Source organism: Pieris napi, chromosome 14 (assembly GCF_905475465.1).
Source record: "Pieris napi chromosome 14, ilPieNapi1.2, whole genome shotgun sequence".
Classification (NCBI taxonomy): Eukaryota; Metazoa; Arthropoda; class Insecta; order Lepidoptera; family Pieridae; genus Pieris; species Pieris napi.
The window spans coordinates 3,607,666-3,623,123 of record NC_062247.1 but is presented as its reverse complement, the minus strand read 5'-3'; the positions used below and the strand labels follow the sequence as shown (position 1 = coordinate 3,623,123).

At 33.6% G+C, this 15,458-nt stretch overlaps 4 protein-coding genes across 5 annotated transcripts in view; 2 read left to right on the top strand and 2 right to left on the bottom strand.

The window, feature by feature from the left end:
• LOC125055927 (cell division cycle protein 23 homolog) lies at window positions 1-5,960 on the bottom strand. Its single transcript, XM_047658685.1, has 8 exons — window positions 5,836-5,960; window positions 5,236-5,682; window positions 4,684-5,032; window positions 4,290-4,469; window positions 3,789-3,953; window positions 3,002-3,248; window positions 1,532-1,718; window positions 1-200 (listed from the first exon to the last, which is right to left on the bottom strand). Exons 2-8 carry the CDS (start codon window positions 5,653-5,655, stop codon window positions 12-14), a joined length of 1,737 nt encoding a protein of 578 aa, XP_047514641.1. The 5' UTR covers window positions 5,656-5,682; window positions 5,836-5,960; the 3' UTR covers window positions 1-11.
• Window positions 5,961-6,080: 120 nt separating this feature from the next.
• Window positions 6,081-6,848, top strand: LOC125055928 (heat shock factor-binding protein 1). Its single transcript, XM_047658686.1, has 2 exons — window positions 6,081-6,427; window positions 6,592-6,848. Exons 1-2 carry the CDS (start codon window positions 6,332-6,334, stop codon window positions 6,742-6,744), a joined length of 249 nt encoding a protein of 82 aa, XP_047514642.1. The 5' UTR covers window positions 6,081-6,331; the 3' UTR covers window positions 6,745-6,848.
• Window positions 6,849-8,758: 1,910 nt separating this feature from the next.
• Window positions 8,759-13,586, bottom strand: LOC125056243 (CBY1-interacting BAR domain-containing protein 1). Of its 2 annotated transcripts, XM_047659276.1 has the most exons (8): window positions 13,322-13,586; window positions 13,055-13,214; window positions 12,313-12,462; window positions 11,308-11,532; window positions 9,967-10,005; window positions 9,633-9,755; window positions 9,234-9,338; window positions 8,759-8,984 (listed from the first exon to the last, which is right to left on the bottom strand). In XM_047659276.1, the coding sequence occupies exons 1-8, from the start codon at window positions 13,456-13,458 to the stop codon at window positions 8,931-8,933; spliced, it is 993 nt and encodes a 330-aa protein (XP_047515232.1). In that variant the 5' UTR covers window positions 13,459-13,586; the 3' UTR covers window positions 8,759-8,930. The 2 variants fall into 2 exon arrangements, with proteins under 2 accessions (XP_047515232.1, XP_047515233.1); XM_047659277.1 differs by lacking the exon at window positions 9,967-10,005 and having other exon boundaries at window positions 8,767-8,984; window positions 13,322-13,584.
• Window positions 13,587-13,663: 77 nt separating this feature from the next.
• LOC125056241 (rab3 GTPase-activating protein catalytic subunit) overlaps window positions 13,664-15,458 on the top strand; it is a 29,247-nt gene continuing 27,452 nt past the window's right edge. Inside the window, exons 1-2 of the mRNA XM_047659274.1 lie at window positions 13,664-14,998; window positions 15,230-15,414. Coding sequence (XP_047515230.1) covers window positions 13,748-14,998; window positions 15,230-15,414 — 1,436 coding nt within the window. The 5' untranslated portion in view covers window positions 13,664-13,747. The remainder of the gene's footprint in view (window positions 14,999-15,229; window positions 15,415-15,458) is intronic.

The following is a 15,458-nucleotide window of genomic DNA, read 5'->3' as shown; positions in this document are numbered from 1 at the left end:
TTCAGGTTTTATTACAATTTATTCCTACTTTTGTTTTTTAACGTCGGTGTTGTGAAGGGATCCGATGTTTCAGAGTTTTCCGTAACGGAGAAATCCATGTCCCGTTTTGGTAAATCTGATATACTGACTGGCTTGGACGACGAGGCCTGCAGACGTTTCTCTGATATTGTTTTTAATATGTTTTTACCGGCTTCCTTTGTCTGAAACGAGTAAAATACTATCACCACCAAACATACATTCAGTCAAAAATATCAAATAGGTTCTGTAATATAATAGAAATAATATATTATTGAATGTTTGATTTACACAATTTGCTACAAATGCTATTTGAATATATTTCATAGCGAAATAGATTTTAAGAATTCTAATATTTGACGTTCTTATACAGCACAGATTACCACTTTCAGGGTTTGCATGAAATACAGTCAAAAAAAATTCTACATTTATATTAGTCTATATAGAGATTTCCGTTCCGTAGCCATTTCTATATTTAGGTATGAGGTTTATTTATATTGTCAGCATTAAGCCGGTCACTAGGCAAGTTTTTTAAACAAATGTTTTCACATATTAGTCTAGTCTAGTTAGCTTAGGGTAAGATTCAGAAACTTGACGCTGTCAGACTTCAGTACGAAAACAACGTATTGGATTATGACAGACAGGAGTCATAGCTCTCTAAAGGTCTGTACTCACATACGGTATTACTCGATAGTTTTACTCGAAGTCGAGTAAAAATCAACGTGTGGACCGCAAAACTCACAGTTCGAAGGCTCGCACCGAGCCGACTCGATGGAATTAAATGAAAGTAATTTCCTTCGAACCTACTCGAAGCGAGCCGTCAATCTTGACTCGAACGTGTGTACGTCACTGCGAGTGGCGCGAGGCGAGCGTCAGTCTGGTATTGTTTATCGTGATTGAAACACGTGTTTTTAAGATAAATAGATTTGCGAGTTTATTCCAAAAGCGCTATAGAAGACTTTATTAACACATATAGACAGTGTGAGTGTTTATGGAATGTCAAGCCCAAAGATTACTCCCACAAAAATAAGAGAAATGAATGTTATGATAAATTACTAGCTGTGCTTAACGTTTTTTCTTTTCATTTTCTTAGATTTTCTTATAAAGCACTGTGAGACTTGCTAAATACAGCCACCGTCTCCTTTGTCGCACAGACATCCTTTGGCTCGAACGGTTCGGTGAATACTGAACGGCGAATCACTCGATAGATCAATGCTCAATGTGTGAACGAAAGCCCATGCCATGGGTTTTACTCGACAGTTCAGCTCGATCGAGTAATACCGTATGTGAGTACTGACCTTAAGTGTCGGTTTTTAATCTCGCTCCTAGAGTAAAATTAAAAATACATATATAAAAAGGAGCAACGCAGGACATGAGCATTCAAAATAATATTGTTTAGGCCTTAGATGAGGCCTCGCAATTTGATTAAGTATGAACTAAAAAAACTAACTGTTCCTAAGTTTAATTAACTTATACCTGGAGTCCAAATAAAATGTTTATATTATAGTTTACTTACGCTTTCATACTCCAAGCATTTGTATGCGTAATGCGATGCGTGGTCCAATAGGCTGAACCTGAGATAGTACTGTGCTAAGTAGCGAAGCGCAGCAGGCATTTCCTTGCTCGGCTCGTTTACAGGGTCCTGACAGGCCGCCGTATACGCTGCTGCTGCGCTATTCGGCATATTCGACTTTTCATATAATCTGCAACAAACACATGTTTTTATAGCAAACTCCTCCGTTTATCTGTCAGTGAAAAACTTAAACCTAATATATATATTACGCAAATATATTATATCGGATCTTAATGCCACCATCATCTAGGGTGATCTATGAGGAGTAAATATAATTTGTCAAGGATTGGTGTTCATTCATACAGATACCGGCAAACTTCTTGAACATTAAACAAGGGAGTGGGGGAAAGTTTGCGCATCGTGGACGCAGCGCGGGACCCAAACGTCAACTGATTTACCAATCACGCGATCCACACTATATCTAAAAATCGCTTCTGCGCAGGCAAGGACATTTGTTCAAAATTTTTGCCGGTATCTGTACAAATTGTTGATTTTTCCAACCAATCTAGGAAATCTCGTGTACACTGTCTTTGAGATTAATAAAGCAATGCTTGTAAGACAGACAACAAATACGGCGGGTCGATTTTATATGTATAATATTTTTTTTGACGAGAAAGTTTTTAACCATGACAATGTGGATAATTTACTAAAGTATAGTATATTTCTTAACTTTGTTTCAATTTTCGTTTTATATCTAAACTATCATATTGCTACATAGTGTATGTAACTGAGAAGCCACAGTTCTCACTACACCAGGATCCTGGGACACATAAAAAAGGAAGAAGTAGTAAAAAAATCTGACATAATGGCTTATATTCTTAATGGCCACATTTTAGTTATGATCATTTTGGCCAGTTTCCTGTACTAGTACTTGGAAGAACCGCCCTGATTAAAGAAATTATATATGTTTGTAACTAATAGTAATATTGTTTGTTGTGACTGGGATCAAAAGAAAAGACAAAGTAAGGAGTAGCAACATCAGAGGAAAGACTAAGGTACAGGACATAACTTTGAAAATAAGAAGACAAAAGTGGAAATGGGCAGGCCACATGATCAGGGGAAAGGACAAATGGAGTAAAATAATCACACAATGGTACCCAAGAGATGGAAAGAGAAAGAGAGGTAGACCACAAAAAAGGTGGGACGACGACATTATACAAGTCGCGGGAACAACATGGGGTAGAGTGGCCATAGAAAGGCCAGAATGGAGAAGGTTGGAGGAGGCCTTTGCCATCAGGCAAACGGACACCCAAAAGTGGAAGAAAAGTACAATATACGAAAAATAAAGAAAAATACTGGCATGTCCGAATAGAGGCTATAATAATAATAATATGTTTGTAAACAGGTCCCAAACAAGACGATGCTACTAGGTTATTACTAAGGATTATTTAGACTTGAGTGATTATTACTTACTTAGCTAATTTAAACAAAGCCATTCCTTCAATGTCTCCTGTACTATGGGCCTTGTAATAGCACTTAAGCGCGTTAGGTATTTTGTCCATCTTTTCATAAGCTTCACCAAGAGATACCAACATTCTCGAATCATCCGGCTTAAGCTGAGCCGCTCTTGAGTAGTAATATATACAGTAGCCATTCAAACCGAGTATCTCATACGCTTGGCCTAGCCCGTTCCATGCTCTATAGTCATTTCTGTTGACATCTGTACAATGTTGAAATGTGTTACAAATATAAGATATACATATTATAAAAGTTTCATTTTGTATATATTCTATATTTCGTGCCGAGTTCATTTTATAAGAAATACATTATTACAATATGTATCAATCCAGATTAAAAAAAAAACCATTTTAAAAAGTATATTAATACCATTGAAGGTAACTCCCTATATAGTAATACGGACTGTGATGTTTTTGTACAGTGTGATTCAGTGGTTCCGATATTTGCTCTATAGATATTGGGAGGACAACATCAAAATTGCATTCAAATAATAATAAATAATCTTTGTGTTGCATAAGATGGATTGCACAAGTTCAATAGCACAACACCAATCAGCTAATTAAAATGGCATGCAAAAACATATAAGTAGCCTTCAATTACATTATTACACATGACAAAATGTCGGGATCGGTATTGCAATGCAATGTGAAGAATAATATATGGCCATAATACTAAAAAAAAATTGTTATAAAAAAAAATCTTAATAAAAAGCAGTTTTTCAAAGCATTAACAAAATTCATACCAATAGCCTGTCTATAGCATTGTATGGCAGCATTGGAGTTCTGTAGTTCTATAAACTCATGACCCATCAGGATCCAAGCTGACAAATAGTAGGGGTCCAATGATAATGCCCTTTGAAAGTATATTACTGCCTTATGATGTTCGCTGCGGAGACTGTAATAGTTTCCTACAATATGGATATTGTTGATAAATTTGAGAACTAGTAGTATAGACATTGTATTATATTTAATTTAATATAGAAACTTTTATAAATAGACTGCCTAACAAAAACAATATACATGAGACAATAAAATATTCTCTGTTTCATAAATTAATAAAATATATTCATCTGCATAATCTGCTTTCAGTCTGGTTTTTTTATTTATATTATTTTTAATACATACATATGTTGTATGCTTGCAAATTACAAAAAATATAATTTAGGTAAATAAATATATATGAAAAAATATGAAAATAAAAATGATTAAATAGACAATATTAAATATTCTGTAAATAGACTTACCAATAACACAACATGTCTCAACCCTATATTTATCAATAGCAGCAGCCTTCTGTGCCAAGTTAGCTAGCTCCATTCGTTTCTCTTTTAAGTACAAAAGGTGGGAATATACATCCCAATTATCTAATCTATAAGGGTCACTTTGGTACAGCTCTCTAAATAGTGCTAGAGATGAATCCACATCTGTAAAATAGTTTTATCATAACCATGCGGTTTCAAAATTCATGTTTGGATTTAAGCTTATAGTGAAAATGCCGTATCACGAGCTGATATGAAATGTCATGCAGTTACGTATGGCATCTGCTGTCATTAATTTTAAAAGGGTGTCTCCCTTCAGTTCATATTTTTAACTTAACTAAAAATATAAATTGCAGATATCAGGTAGTGTAATATTTACCTCTTGCATCATGGTGTGCTATAGCCATTTGTGCATTAATATAAGTGCTTTTTTCAAATCCAGCTGCAGCTAAAGCTGTATATGCTTCTAAAGCTTGTTCAGACAGTTTAAGCTCCACAAAAGCATGAGCTGCAAAAAAGTACATCATCCAGTGCTTTGGCAGTTGCAGAGTATCCAAAGCTTCATATTCATTTGCTAAACTAGCTAACTCCACCCAGGCACACCATAAGGTAGGAGTCACAGCTATTGATGACTGTAAAACTGACACTGCTTGACTTCTAAGATCAAGTTTCTTTAAAACAACCCCTTCCAAGTAGAGTAGGTAGCCATCATTGCTGTTTTGATTTGCCTGCAATAATTCTTATCTATTATGGAGAGCACTTATTTACTTTATACTTGAATAAATTATCAATGAGATTCAAAAACCTATGCAAAACTTTTACTTAGCACTAAGATGCAGTTGTGTTTTTCAAATCAATCAGTTTCTGACATATAGGAGTCACATTTAGTGCCAAGTTCTTGTGATTATTAGGAATTAGTAAGAAAACTCACCTTAAAATAAGACAAAAGATCAAGTAAAACTTGTGTTGATTCAGGATTCTCAGTGCCAACATCAGTGGCATTATCTAACCTCTTTTTTTCACTGGACATATACTGACTATACCGGTGCAGGAACACACATTTTGAGCTCTTGCAATTCTCTACAAAATGTGCCGCTCTATCATATTCTTGGCAATCAAAATACGATTTGGATAGGCTGTATGCTTCACGTTCATCTGATGCTATATCGTCATATGGATTTTGCTGTTCTGGATACTGTATTTTATGATCTCTCAACGCAAAGTTTAATTCCGCTAACCATTTAGCTGTTTGAATTAAGCCCCGGTCATTACATTCACGGATCTCTTGTAATATATCCAGTCGTACTTGGTTTAAATCAATTTGAATATCATTTTTTAACAGCGGCTGCATTGCTTATTGATTAAATGTTATTCTTTCCTACAATCCACAATATTTTTCACTTATTTATGTTATTATTAGAAATGTTACAAAAAGTTCTCTGGTATATTGTTTATTAGCGACATCAACATAACACATATAATGATTTTTATGATATAGATAAAATATACACTTGTTTACTTTCGAACATACTTATCAAAGTTTAGGTTACTCCTTAGTGCTTAGACAGAAATAACAAAGTTGTAAATAAAAAAATTAACAACGATGAACAATGGTTCAGATTTTTAATACAATTGACATTTCTAATTTCAAATGAATGAATGAAAGTCAACTTGACTTCTCGCTTTCAAGTTTCAAGTTAAATTTAAACTTTGACAATACATAAATTTGACTACGTGACGTATTGGTAAATCATCTGTGGTTTTGAGTTTTGACAGTATTTTTAATGTATGATTATTATGTTTTTTGATGTGTTTTCAAATGTAATGAGAATCACGAATTTAGAAATATTACACTTTGGGATAACATAATAACTCGCTCAAAACGATTTTCGTAAAATCGTGCCTTAGCATGAGATAACGTTGAACGAATTGAAATTCAACAATCAGTCGAAGTCGAACTTGTTGGGAACTAAGCAACGGTTAAGTAGTTCTAGCGGTTTCATAGGAAGCAATCGTATTTTTGAGAAATGGCAGATCCAAAAGTTGAGCAACCTACATCAGACGTAGAAAATAACTACACACCAAGTAACGACCCGAAGAATATGCAAGAAGTAACACAATATGTAAGTTATTATCAATTTAACATGCCTTCACACCCTTCTATAGTTTACCTAATATTGAATTTTAATCAATATTATTGAAGTTCTTATCTCTCACTTGAATGCCCATTATCATATTAAAATACACATACATTTTCATCATTACCCGAATATAAAATTATTTTCAGGTGCAATCTTTGCTACAAAACATGCAAGATAAATTTCAAAGTATGTCTGACCAAATTATTAATAGAATAGATGAAATGGGTACTCGTGTTGATGAATTGGAAAAAAATATCACAGATTTGATGACACAAGCAGGTGTTGAAAATGAAAAATAATATAAGAATTTGACATTAGTCATAAAATAGTGTATGATTTGTAGTAATATGCATGAATTGTCTTTTTTAATGCAGATTTAAATCTTCATTCCAAACATTATAATGAAAAAAAAACACCAAATTAGTTTGTAATTCTTATAACTCGTATAAACATTGAAATCTTCTTAAAAGAACCAATAAAATTTAAAAACCTTTTTTTAAGTAATAAAGCAAACAACAAATAATGTATATTCTAAAACATTTTTCACTTTGAAGAAATAAAATTAACTTCATGTATTTATAACTCTACGTCTATATTATAACCTAATTTAATTTAAATGTTATCAATATAATATAATTCTTGAAACATAATGTATCATAATTGTGTTTGTTTGCAACCAACCCAGCTGTGAAAATAATTGTTATTCACAAATAGGTATTTTAATTGTAGTGTTAGATTAAGTTTTTTGTATCACATATTTTTTGTAATTTCACACATTAAATTGTTTTGAAAACATTTGTATATTTTTCTTCAGAAGGATTGTACCTCTATGCTGTATTTATCAAAATGGTCCATGAAATAACAATCAGATCAAAGTACGCAACTTTACAATAAATTCAATGTTGTAAGAAGCCCATTACTGTCAGATGCATTTGAGATCTTTCATAAGTTTTAACAATAATTTTTATAAATGTATATAAATCAGTATACTATGTGCAATGTGCATATTAATATTTAAAGAACTTTATTCCTCATTACAAAAAAATGTATTTTTATTTACATGAGATACTTAATCTAATATATAAAATTCTCGTGTCGCGGTGTTTGTAGTTAAACTCCTCCGAAACAGCTTGACCGATTCTCATGAAATTTTGTGTGCATATTGGGTATGTCTGAGAATCGGACAACATCTATTTTTCACCCCCTAAATGTTAAGGGGTGGACTACCCCTAAATTATTACATATATATTAAAAATACATACAACCCCTAATTACATCACCCCTCTACGATCAACCCCTATTTTTTTATTATAAATGATATACCTACATGGCAAAACGACGTTTGCCAGGTCAGCTAGTATAATATGGATATACGAACGAGATACGCGTCGCCATATTAAACTTCAACAATTATTGTTTCAGTAAGAAGCAAATGTAGTTCCTCCATGTTTTACGCAGTAAGCGTTAATTATCATAACTACATAACAAGGCTAATTGTTTTGAGACAAGAGTTATTGTCAACATATTTTTTTACGTCGAAACTTTTTAGTTACGTTGACAGTTCAACAAAAATGGTTTTATATATATATGTATATATTATAACTAGCTGGCCTGGCGAACATCGTACCGCCTAACAGTCGATTCTTTATTTGTTTAAAATACTTATTCTGCTATTCGGGACACCGGTCTAGCTAGTAAGATAAAAAAAAGAAAATTGATAAGACAACAAATACATTATGTCAAAAAATAAAAATTTACCTTCCCGGAACCCCTCCACTAACACTTGAACTTTATGCTATGGTATTAAAGTTCAAATTGACTTTTAAGTATTATTACGAATATTTTGTATGGGATTATAGAAGTGTTGTTTTTAGACTTTTTCACTCAATTTTTTTTAATTTTTCTCCGTAAGAACCATCCTCGTATTTCAAGGTATATTATAAAAAAAAAAATCAGACAAATCGGTCAAGCCGTTTTCATGTTATGTCGTGACACCGTAAACGGGTTTCATTTTTATATATATAGATATACCAAAAGTAATAATTTAAAAGTCAATGTAGGTACATATCGATTTTGTCCGTGTCTTGCACGGGGCGGTACAGGATATATCTAATCAGAGAACTATCGCATCGCGTGTGTTATCCTGACTTGAAATGATAATATAACCATTAACCATAGGTTGACGTTTCGTAAATTTGACTTCTTTCAAATAGGGTGAATTCAAAAGGAATAAATACGTTTTCACAGTTGAACATTGAGAGGTAGGTACATCCTTGTATGAACTGGACAAATTTTACGCGTTTTTTGTTTTGAATTATGATTAGCTCCTCCGTCGATGACCTGTATGTGGTGTCAAATGATCCATAAATAAATTGCGTGGATAGTATTATTTATAAACAATATTTTAAAACACATTTTTATTACTTACACTAGTCTATATTATATAAAAACAAGGCATTATAATGTACTCTATGATCAAACACATTTATTTCGATTCGGACTCTTCCGTAGAACTTTCATCTTCAGAGTCTTCTGTTTCCTGTTGAAAATATAATTATTAAAAATACTACTTAGGTCATAGTCATACACACTCTCGTTTAGTTACGGTCTACTCATTTGTAATAAACTGTATAAATGCAAGTTGTGCTTCACGTTTCTGTTGTATTAACTGCTACTGCAGGAAATATTTTCTTCTAAACTTCGATTTCAAACCTCGGACTAAATACCTACGCTATAAATCGTAACTTTTATATTAAATTACTTGTAAAAAAATATAATTAATTTATACCGAAACAGTGTCTTCGTCTTTCGAAGTTGAATGGTTCATGAGTGCTGCTATAGAGCTTGATCTCGCTTTCATATTTTTATCCGGTGAACGCATTTTTCCCAAACTCTGTAATAATAACATACCATTGACCTACAGACACGAGCGGAAGTAGAGGGTAAGTATAACAATAAAAATTTCCCTTATATTGGATTTCATATATGACAGTCATACTTAGCGCCAACTCTCGACTAAGTTCTACCATTAGTGCCAAGGACTAAATTTGCTACTACCATGAAATGAACGAATACATACCGATGTTGTTATAAGAAACGAAATAAATACACCATTAAACTGGCGTTATTATAGCCAGTTAAGGTGTGCTACTTAATGATATATATAATGATTTTATTCAATACTTACCGAGGAGTCATCGTCTTTTTGTGGAGACATTTGTGGATACATGAGTGACGCAAGCGAAGAAGATCTCGCCGAAATACCAGTGCTCACTGGCTTTTCTGGGGACTTTAGCTTCCGCTTGAAGTTCTACAATATTTTATTAAATTGCTTTTGAATAAGCAAATTAAATTATTTATATAAAATTCTTAAAAATGAATTGTTTTTTATGCAACTTTAGTTTATTTACCTAAAAACTTTTATAATAATTATGTTTATGTTATGTTCACAACACCGTTGTTTCATTATGGTTCGATATTAATCATTTTAATACTTCATATGAAAAAAAAAGTAAAATTACCGTTGGTTCCTCTTTTTCGGAAAGTCCTGTCAATAACAACTCCAAAAAAACATCAAATTAGATATTATAATCTGAATAGAACATCGTTTCTCAAGCGAGGGTCGAGTTTGTTTTAAAAGGGGTCGCAGTTTGTTAAAAAATAATAAATACAAAAGATTAGTTTATTAAAGGAAAGAATAATTATTATAGTGTAGTGTTATAAAACTAAATTAATAATTTTACAGTGACGGGGTCCCAAGACTGTTTTACTTAACTTTTTAGCTTTTTCGTGGGTCGCGGCATAAAAATGGTTGAGAAACGATGGACTAGATAATATCCTGTTGTATTTGCTATGTAAATACGCTATTTCCCATTAGAGCTAAGATTTCAAACGAGAAGCACGTCCCCCCCTTTTCATACCATTAAAATATTCTTTGAAGGAATAATCTAGGTAGATTGTTGTAATATCTCTTACGTTAGCTGAACTGTAAAATTCTACTAATCCATTGTAGTACGAGATCCCGCTGCAGGATTGGTGTGCTCATCGACTTTTTGTTTAAAACCAAAGCGTCGCACAGCCGACAATCGCTGTCCTCGTCTGACAAATGATGTTACGCGCTAACTCTCTTTCACTCTACCTTAAATATTTATTATCTTTAACAGCCAGTAACCCTTATTTGCGGCCAGATTTAATTAAGCAACTTTATATGATAATTAATAGAAAAAAATTAGCTTCAATTTGACATATAATTAATAAAAATAGGTTACAAACGTATAAATTTATCGAAATCATACCTGTTTACACCTGGCTGCAAAGAGGTGCGGCCAGGTGCGCAACGGCAACCGTGATTTTTTAGAATCTTCATATTAATTACCGTGATGTAGACGTTATTTTATTTAAAAAATAAATAAACGAAATTTTTTACCAAAAATAATGGCGGCCAAATTTTGATAGGCACCCTAGTAAATATATATATTCTCTTAATTATAAATAAACATAAAAATTTGGTTTTAAACAAAAAGTCGATGAGCACACCAATCCTGCAGCGGGATCTTAGACTATTGGAGAATGAACATGGGAAAGATACAGTACACATTTATGCGTCGATTCAGATCGATCGCCAGAAACAATGATTGTTTCGCTGGAAACCGAACCTCGTCATTAACCCCTAAGCCAAAAAATAGTGGCAGTTAGACATTTGAAGGTCTGTGCATTCGATTTCTGGTTCATTAGGTTATCAGCCTTCTGTGCCTGCCAATAAGGCATGCCGCAACCTACGATCTCAGAGACCAGAGTCAAAAAGCAACTATGCCCACTCTGCTCGAACTTCAAGTCACAAAGATAAATTAAATCGTACCAACCTCTAAGTCAGCTTTATCGTTGATATCACCAATTTGCTGATAAGCAACAGTGAGCAGTTCCACAGCCCTCGAGTGAAAGGTCATTTCCACCATCACGAAGTCTGTGAGTAGACCCTTCAGTTGTTGCAACTTGCGTTTTTCAAAGAACTCTGTCAGCTCGCTGAGACCCTTAGCTGTACGCGACATCTCAGCTGATGCTTTGAGGAGCTCGGATTCGGCGTATGTCTATCAAAGAACAACGATGTCAGGTTTCATATTATTTTGCCGCTTTTATAAGAGATCAATCATATTATAAAAGAAGTGTATAGGAGATTGCTATCTTCGCTGGTGAGATAGACAATTTTGCGCTACTGCTAGGTAGCGTAGAATATAGTAGATATTTGTGTTATTTTTTTCGTAATTTAGACTCATTTGTAAATTAGATGGAGCAGTGTTGGCCTAGTAGCTTCATCGTGCGACTCTCATCCCTGAGATCGTAGGTTCGATCCCCAGCTGTGCACCACCAATGGACTTTCTATGTGTGCATTTAACATTCGCTCGAAGGAAAACAACGTGAGGAAACCGACATGTCTTAGATCCAAAAAGTCCACGGCGTGTGTCAGGCACTGGAGGCTGATCGCCTATTAGATTTAATCATCATGAAACAGATTCAGAAATCTGAGGTTAAGTCTGGGTCATAGCGCCACTGATTTTTTTTCGTAAATTCGATATGATTGTTTAAGAATCGTACTTATAATTATGTAGCCCATTACGACGAGAGACAGACACATTTTTGCGTGTGTTTCATTGTCCTCTTATGGCAAGTCTCTCTTTAGGGATATGTGATCTGATCAATGAGTGTAAAATACCAATTAATACTTTTTTTTAAGGCCATATTCATACCATCTATCTTTGGCCTCAAAACCTTTTTCAACACATTGCGTTGGGTTTATTGCGAACATATAAAGCAAAATTAGCATGCAGTAATCATAATACAAGGATTAGGAGAAAAACTAAACTCTTTACCACTTGTTGTCGATTAAATGGTTGCCTTTCTCGAGCTTTGTCAAGAATCTTCTTCCTCGCCATTTCTTTCTCACGAACGCTCATAGTATGTTTCAGTTCTTCGCGGGCGTGTTTACAAATATTTTCGTATTGGCATAACTCCCCAATTACCTGTGTTATATATGTATTTTTTTTTGGTGCGTCAAAGAGTCTTATAATACTATATCTTTATTATACTACTATATATTATTTAAAAAAAAAACTACAACACGTACATTAATTACAATTTTACAATATTTACTATAATTTTAGAGCATCATTGGCTTCAGCATGCGAACTCTGAGGTCCCTTTAGTCGGTTCGAACACCGGGTGTGCACTAATGGACTTTTTGTCTATGTGCGCAATTAATACTCGTGATGAAACGGACATCACTTAGACCGAAAAAATTTACTGATCTAAAGGCAAGCCGATAAAGCAGATACCCAAGCCTTTGGCTCTGATCTAAAAGGTTGTAGAGCCACTGATTTTTTAAAATTAAATTATAAACTGACGTTTAACTAATTAACTAGTTGAGTTTGAAACTTACGAAATTCTATTGAATTTTGCTTGAATAGCGGTTCAAATTCATATCCCAGAACAAATTGGGTACTTTAGATGTTCTTTTGTCATAAGAAACATTATTATTGGAATTGGAATATCGGTGTCAGTTTTACAAAGTAGGTAAGTACCTACTTAGTACATATATAAGCGGATTTCGATTACCTTAGCTTCCAAGCGTTGAACAGCACAGTTTCTATATTCCTCTATAGCGGTTAATGTTAAAGACAAATTGTCTAAACCAGTACTCAAGGATTTGTTAACTAATTCATTATTAGCATACTCCTTAAATATTTTTGCGAGTTCGTCTCCCATGTCACGTAATCTGTAATAAAAGTGAAAAATTTTCGTAAGCTGTGTGAGCCGTAAAGCAATCCAAACATGATATAAATTTTGGTTTTAAAACTACTCATTACATAAAAAACAACAAACCTAGCAGTTTTCCGAGTATAATCACCGAAACCGACACAAAGTTCACCAAAGTGTTTCTCTACGTTAGTTATACGATCCAAAATAAACTTTGACTGTTGTTCATAACTCAATGAATGAGAATTATCTCCTCGAAACATTTTTTATTGTATTTTCTTCACTTAAAAAATATTATAATTATTTACATCGATATTCGAATGTTTCGAATATTTTTGTTGTCATGACAACCTATAAGTCCAACCAAAAGTTTACGCATTTATACTATGTAATGTTAGCGAAACTGTGGTATGACATATGACTTTAAAAGAAGTATTTCTTGAATAGGTGACATTTGATAACTAACATATGGCACATCGCTGAACTGTCACTGTCATGAACAGCTGCCTATTTTAGTTTACAAAATACAAATAATATAATTTTAATTTTAAAATGAATGAGGAAATAGACGAATATGATATTTATCACCAAGATTTTACAACTGCATCGGAATGGGAAGTGTTTATAGCTAGACTAGAGGAAGTAATGCAGGAGTGGCATTTACCTAGATCAAAACTTGCGAAACAGTTTAGCGACTACACAAAGAAATGGTTAACTAAGGCGGAAGATATTAAACTACATGGCTTAGATTTCAGATTGACTTATCATGCTTTAGAACCTCTAAGAGGTTGTGAAGAGACTGATAATAACGATGATCATAGCATACTAAAAGATATACAAAACGGTTTATGGGGTTCCACAACAAAGTTTATGGATGACACCGATGGAAGTGCGTTTCCTGTTTCTAATTGGTTCGGCCTAAAACGATATCTAATGCTCTGTCCTCGATCGCCTCTTGTAGAAGGAAGTGTTATTAAGTTGGTTATGAGTTCTGTAAATATTGCTTTTGCGAATGTTGACTGTGGTGTGCCTTTTTTCGTTAAAATAAGGGACCATTGGCAGCATACATACTTAGGTATTTACGAAGACACTGATTTTAAAGTTTTCTTTGACACAATTCACTTGGAAAGAATTTCTAATCAGTGTTCTCACCTTAGTGGTCTTGTTGGTCTGTTTAAGTCGAAAATCTCTTCACCTATACCACTGGATGCTGTTGTTATTTCAGTAAAATTTTCATATGAACTAAAATATTCTGATACTTTTGCATGGAGACAAAGATTATTATCAAATGAATTTTTGTCAATTGATGGATTTGATGTTAAGAAACTGATCGAAATTCCATTTGGCTTGGAAAGTAGTCCTATTCAGAGTGCTCTCCTTAATGCTATATGGCCACAGTTTAGAGAGAGTGCCATAGTTGATTCGTCTACCTTTTCTGACATTGACCCTTTAATGGCTCCAACTTGGACGATAACAATAAAAATTCATAATAATATTCGAGGTCAATTATCAGAGACAATAGACAGGGTTATGCAATTACTAGACAACAAGCAGTTGATCATGGATGTGCTAGGTTTGAGTAAAAGCTTAGGCATAGTAAATCCGTTGCACAAAATAACTGAAGCCCCCATCACAATATCAAAACTGGTTAAGGCAGCAATGAGGCAAAACACAACAGTTGGAGAGTTTAAAGGTCCTATAGCAGATGATTTATTGATGACTATGTTGTATTATGTGTTCCCTGATGCAGTGGCCAATAGTTCTTATCCCTATCCTGATCAATTGGAAGTTGAGAACAAACAAGTAAGTTTTTATTCAAAGACGTAAAATCTTAATCATATTAGTTATGCCGTAGATGGAAAACAGATATAAAATGATAATGTGCAATAATGTTAGCATATTTTTTCTATATAATCTTTTTAAAATTACATTATCTGACATATATATTTTTTAAATTGGGTAAAAAATGAACAACTATATTTCAGAAATAAATTTTAACATAAAAATAATATTTTGATTCTAATTTGGCTCCAGGAAAATGGTGAGACAAGGCTCTGTAGCTATTTAAAAGCAAGTCCTGTGGATGGCTTGGTTTGGAGACTGTCGGTAACAGCGGCCAGTCTAATATCAGCTGGTGGATTGCCTTATCTTGCCCATTTATGGTATGAGTTTACTCAAGAGCTGCAATATAGATGGGAGCATAGAATACTTATTCAGGGGTAAGTATCTAATTCTAAACTATGTACTATATCTATGACTATGT

Coding starts and splice junctions, on each gene's coding strand:
- LOC125055927 (XM_047658685.1), bottom strand. CDS start 5,655: ATGCAGCCGCTGTTAAAAAATGATATTCAAATTGATTTAAACCAAGTA. Junction 1,719..3,001: donor GCTTTGTTTAAATTAGCTAA/GTAAGTAATAAT, acceptor TGTTTGTTGCAG/ATTATATGAAAAGTCGAATA. Junction 201..1,531: donor AATGCTTGGAGTATGAAAGC/GTAAGTAAACTA, acceptor TACTCGTTTCAG/ACAAAGGAAGCCGGTAAAAA.
- LOC125055928 (XM_047658686.1), top strand. CDS start 6,332: ATGGCAGATCCAAAAGTTGAGCAACCTACATCAGACGTAGAAAATAAC. Junction 6,428..6,591: donor TGCAAGAAGTAACACAATAT/GTAAGTTATTAT, acceptor AATTATTTTCAG/GTGCAATCTTTGCTACAAAA.
- LOC125056243 (XM_047659276.1), bottom strand. CDS start 13,458: ATGTTTCGAGGAGATAATTCTCATTCATTGAGTTATGAACAACAGTCA. Junction 12,463..13,054: donor TTCAACGCTTGGAAGCTAAG/GTAATCGAAATC, acceptor TATATAACACAG/GTAATTGGGGAGTTATGCCA. Junction 11,533..12,312: donor CATTTAATCGACAACAAGTG/GTAAAGAGTTTA, acceptor GTTCTTTGATAG/ACATACGCCGAATCCGAGCT.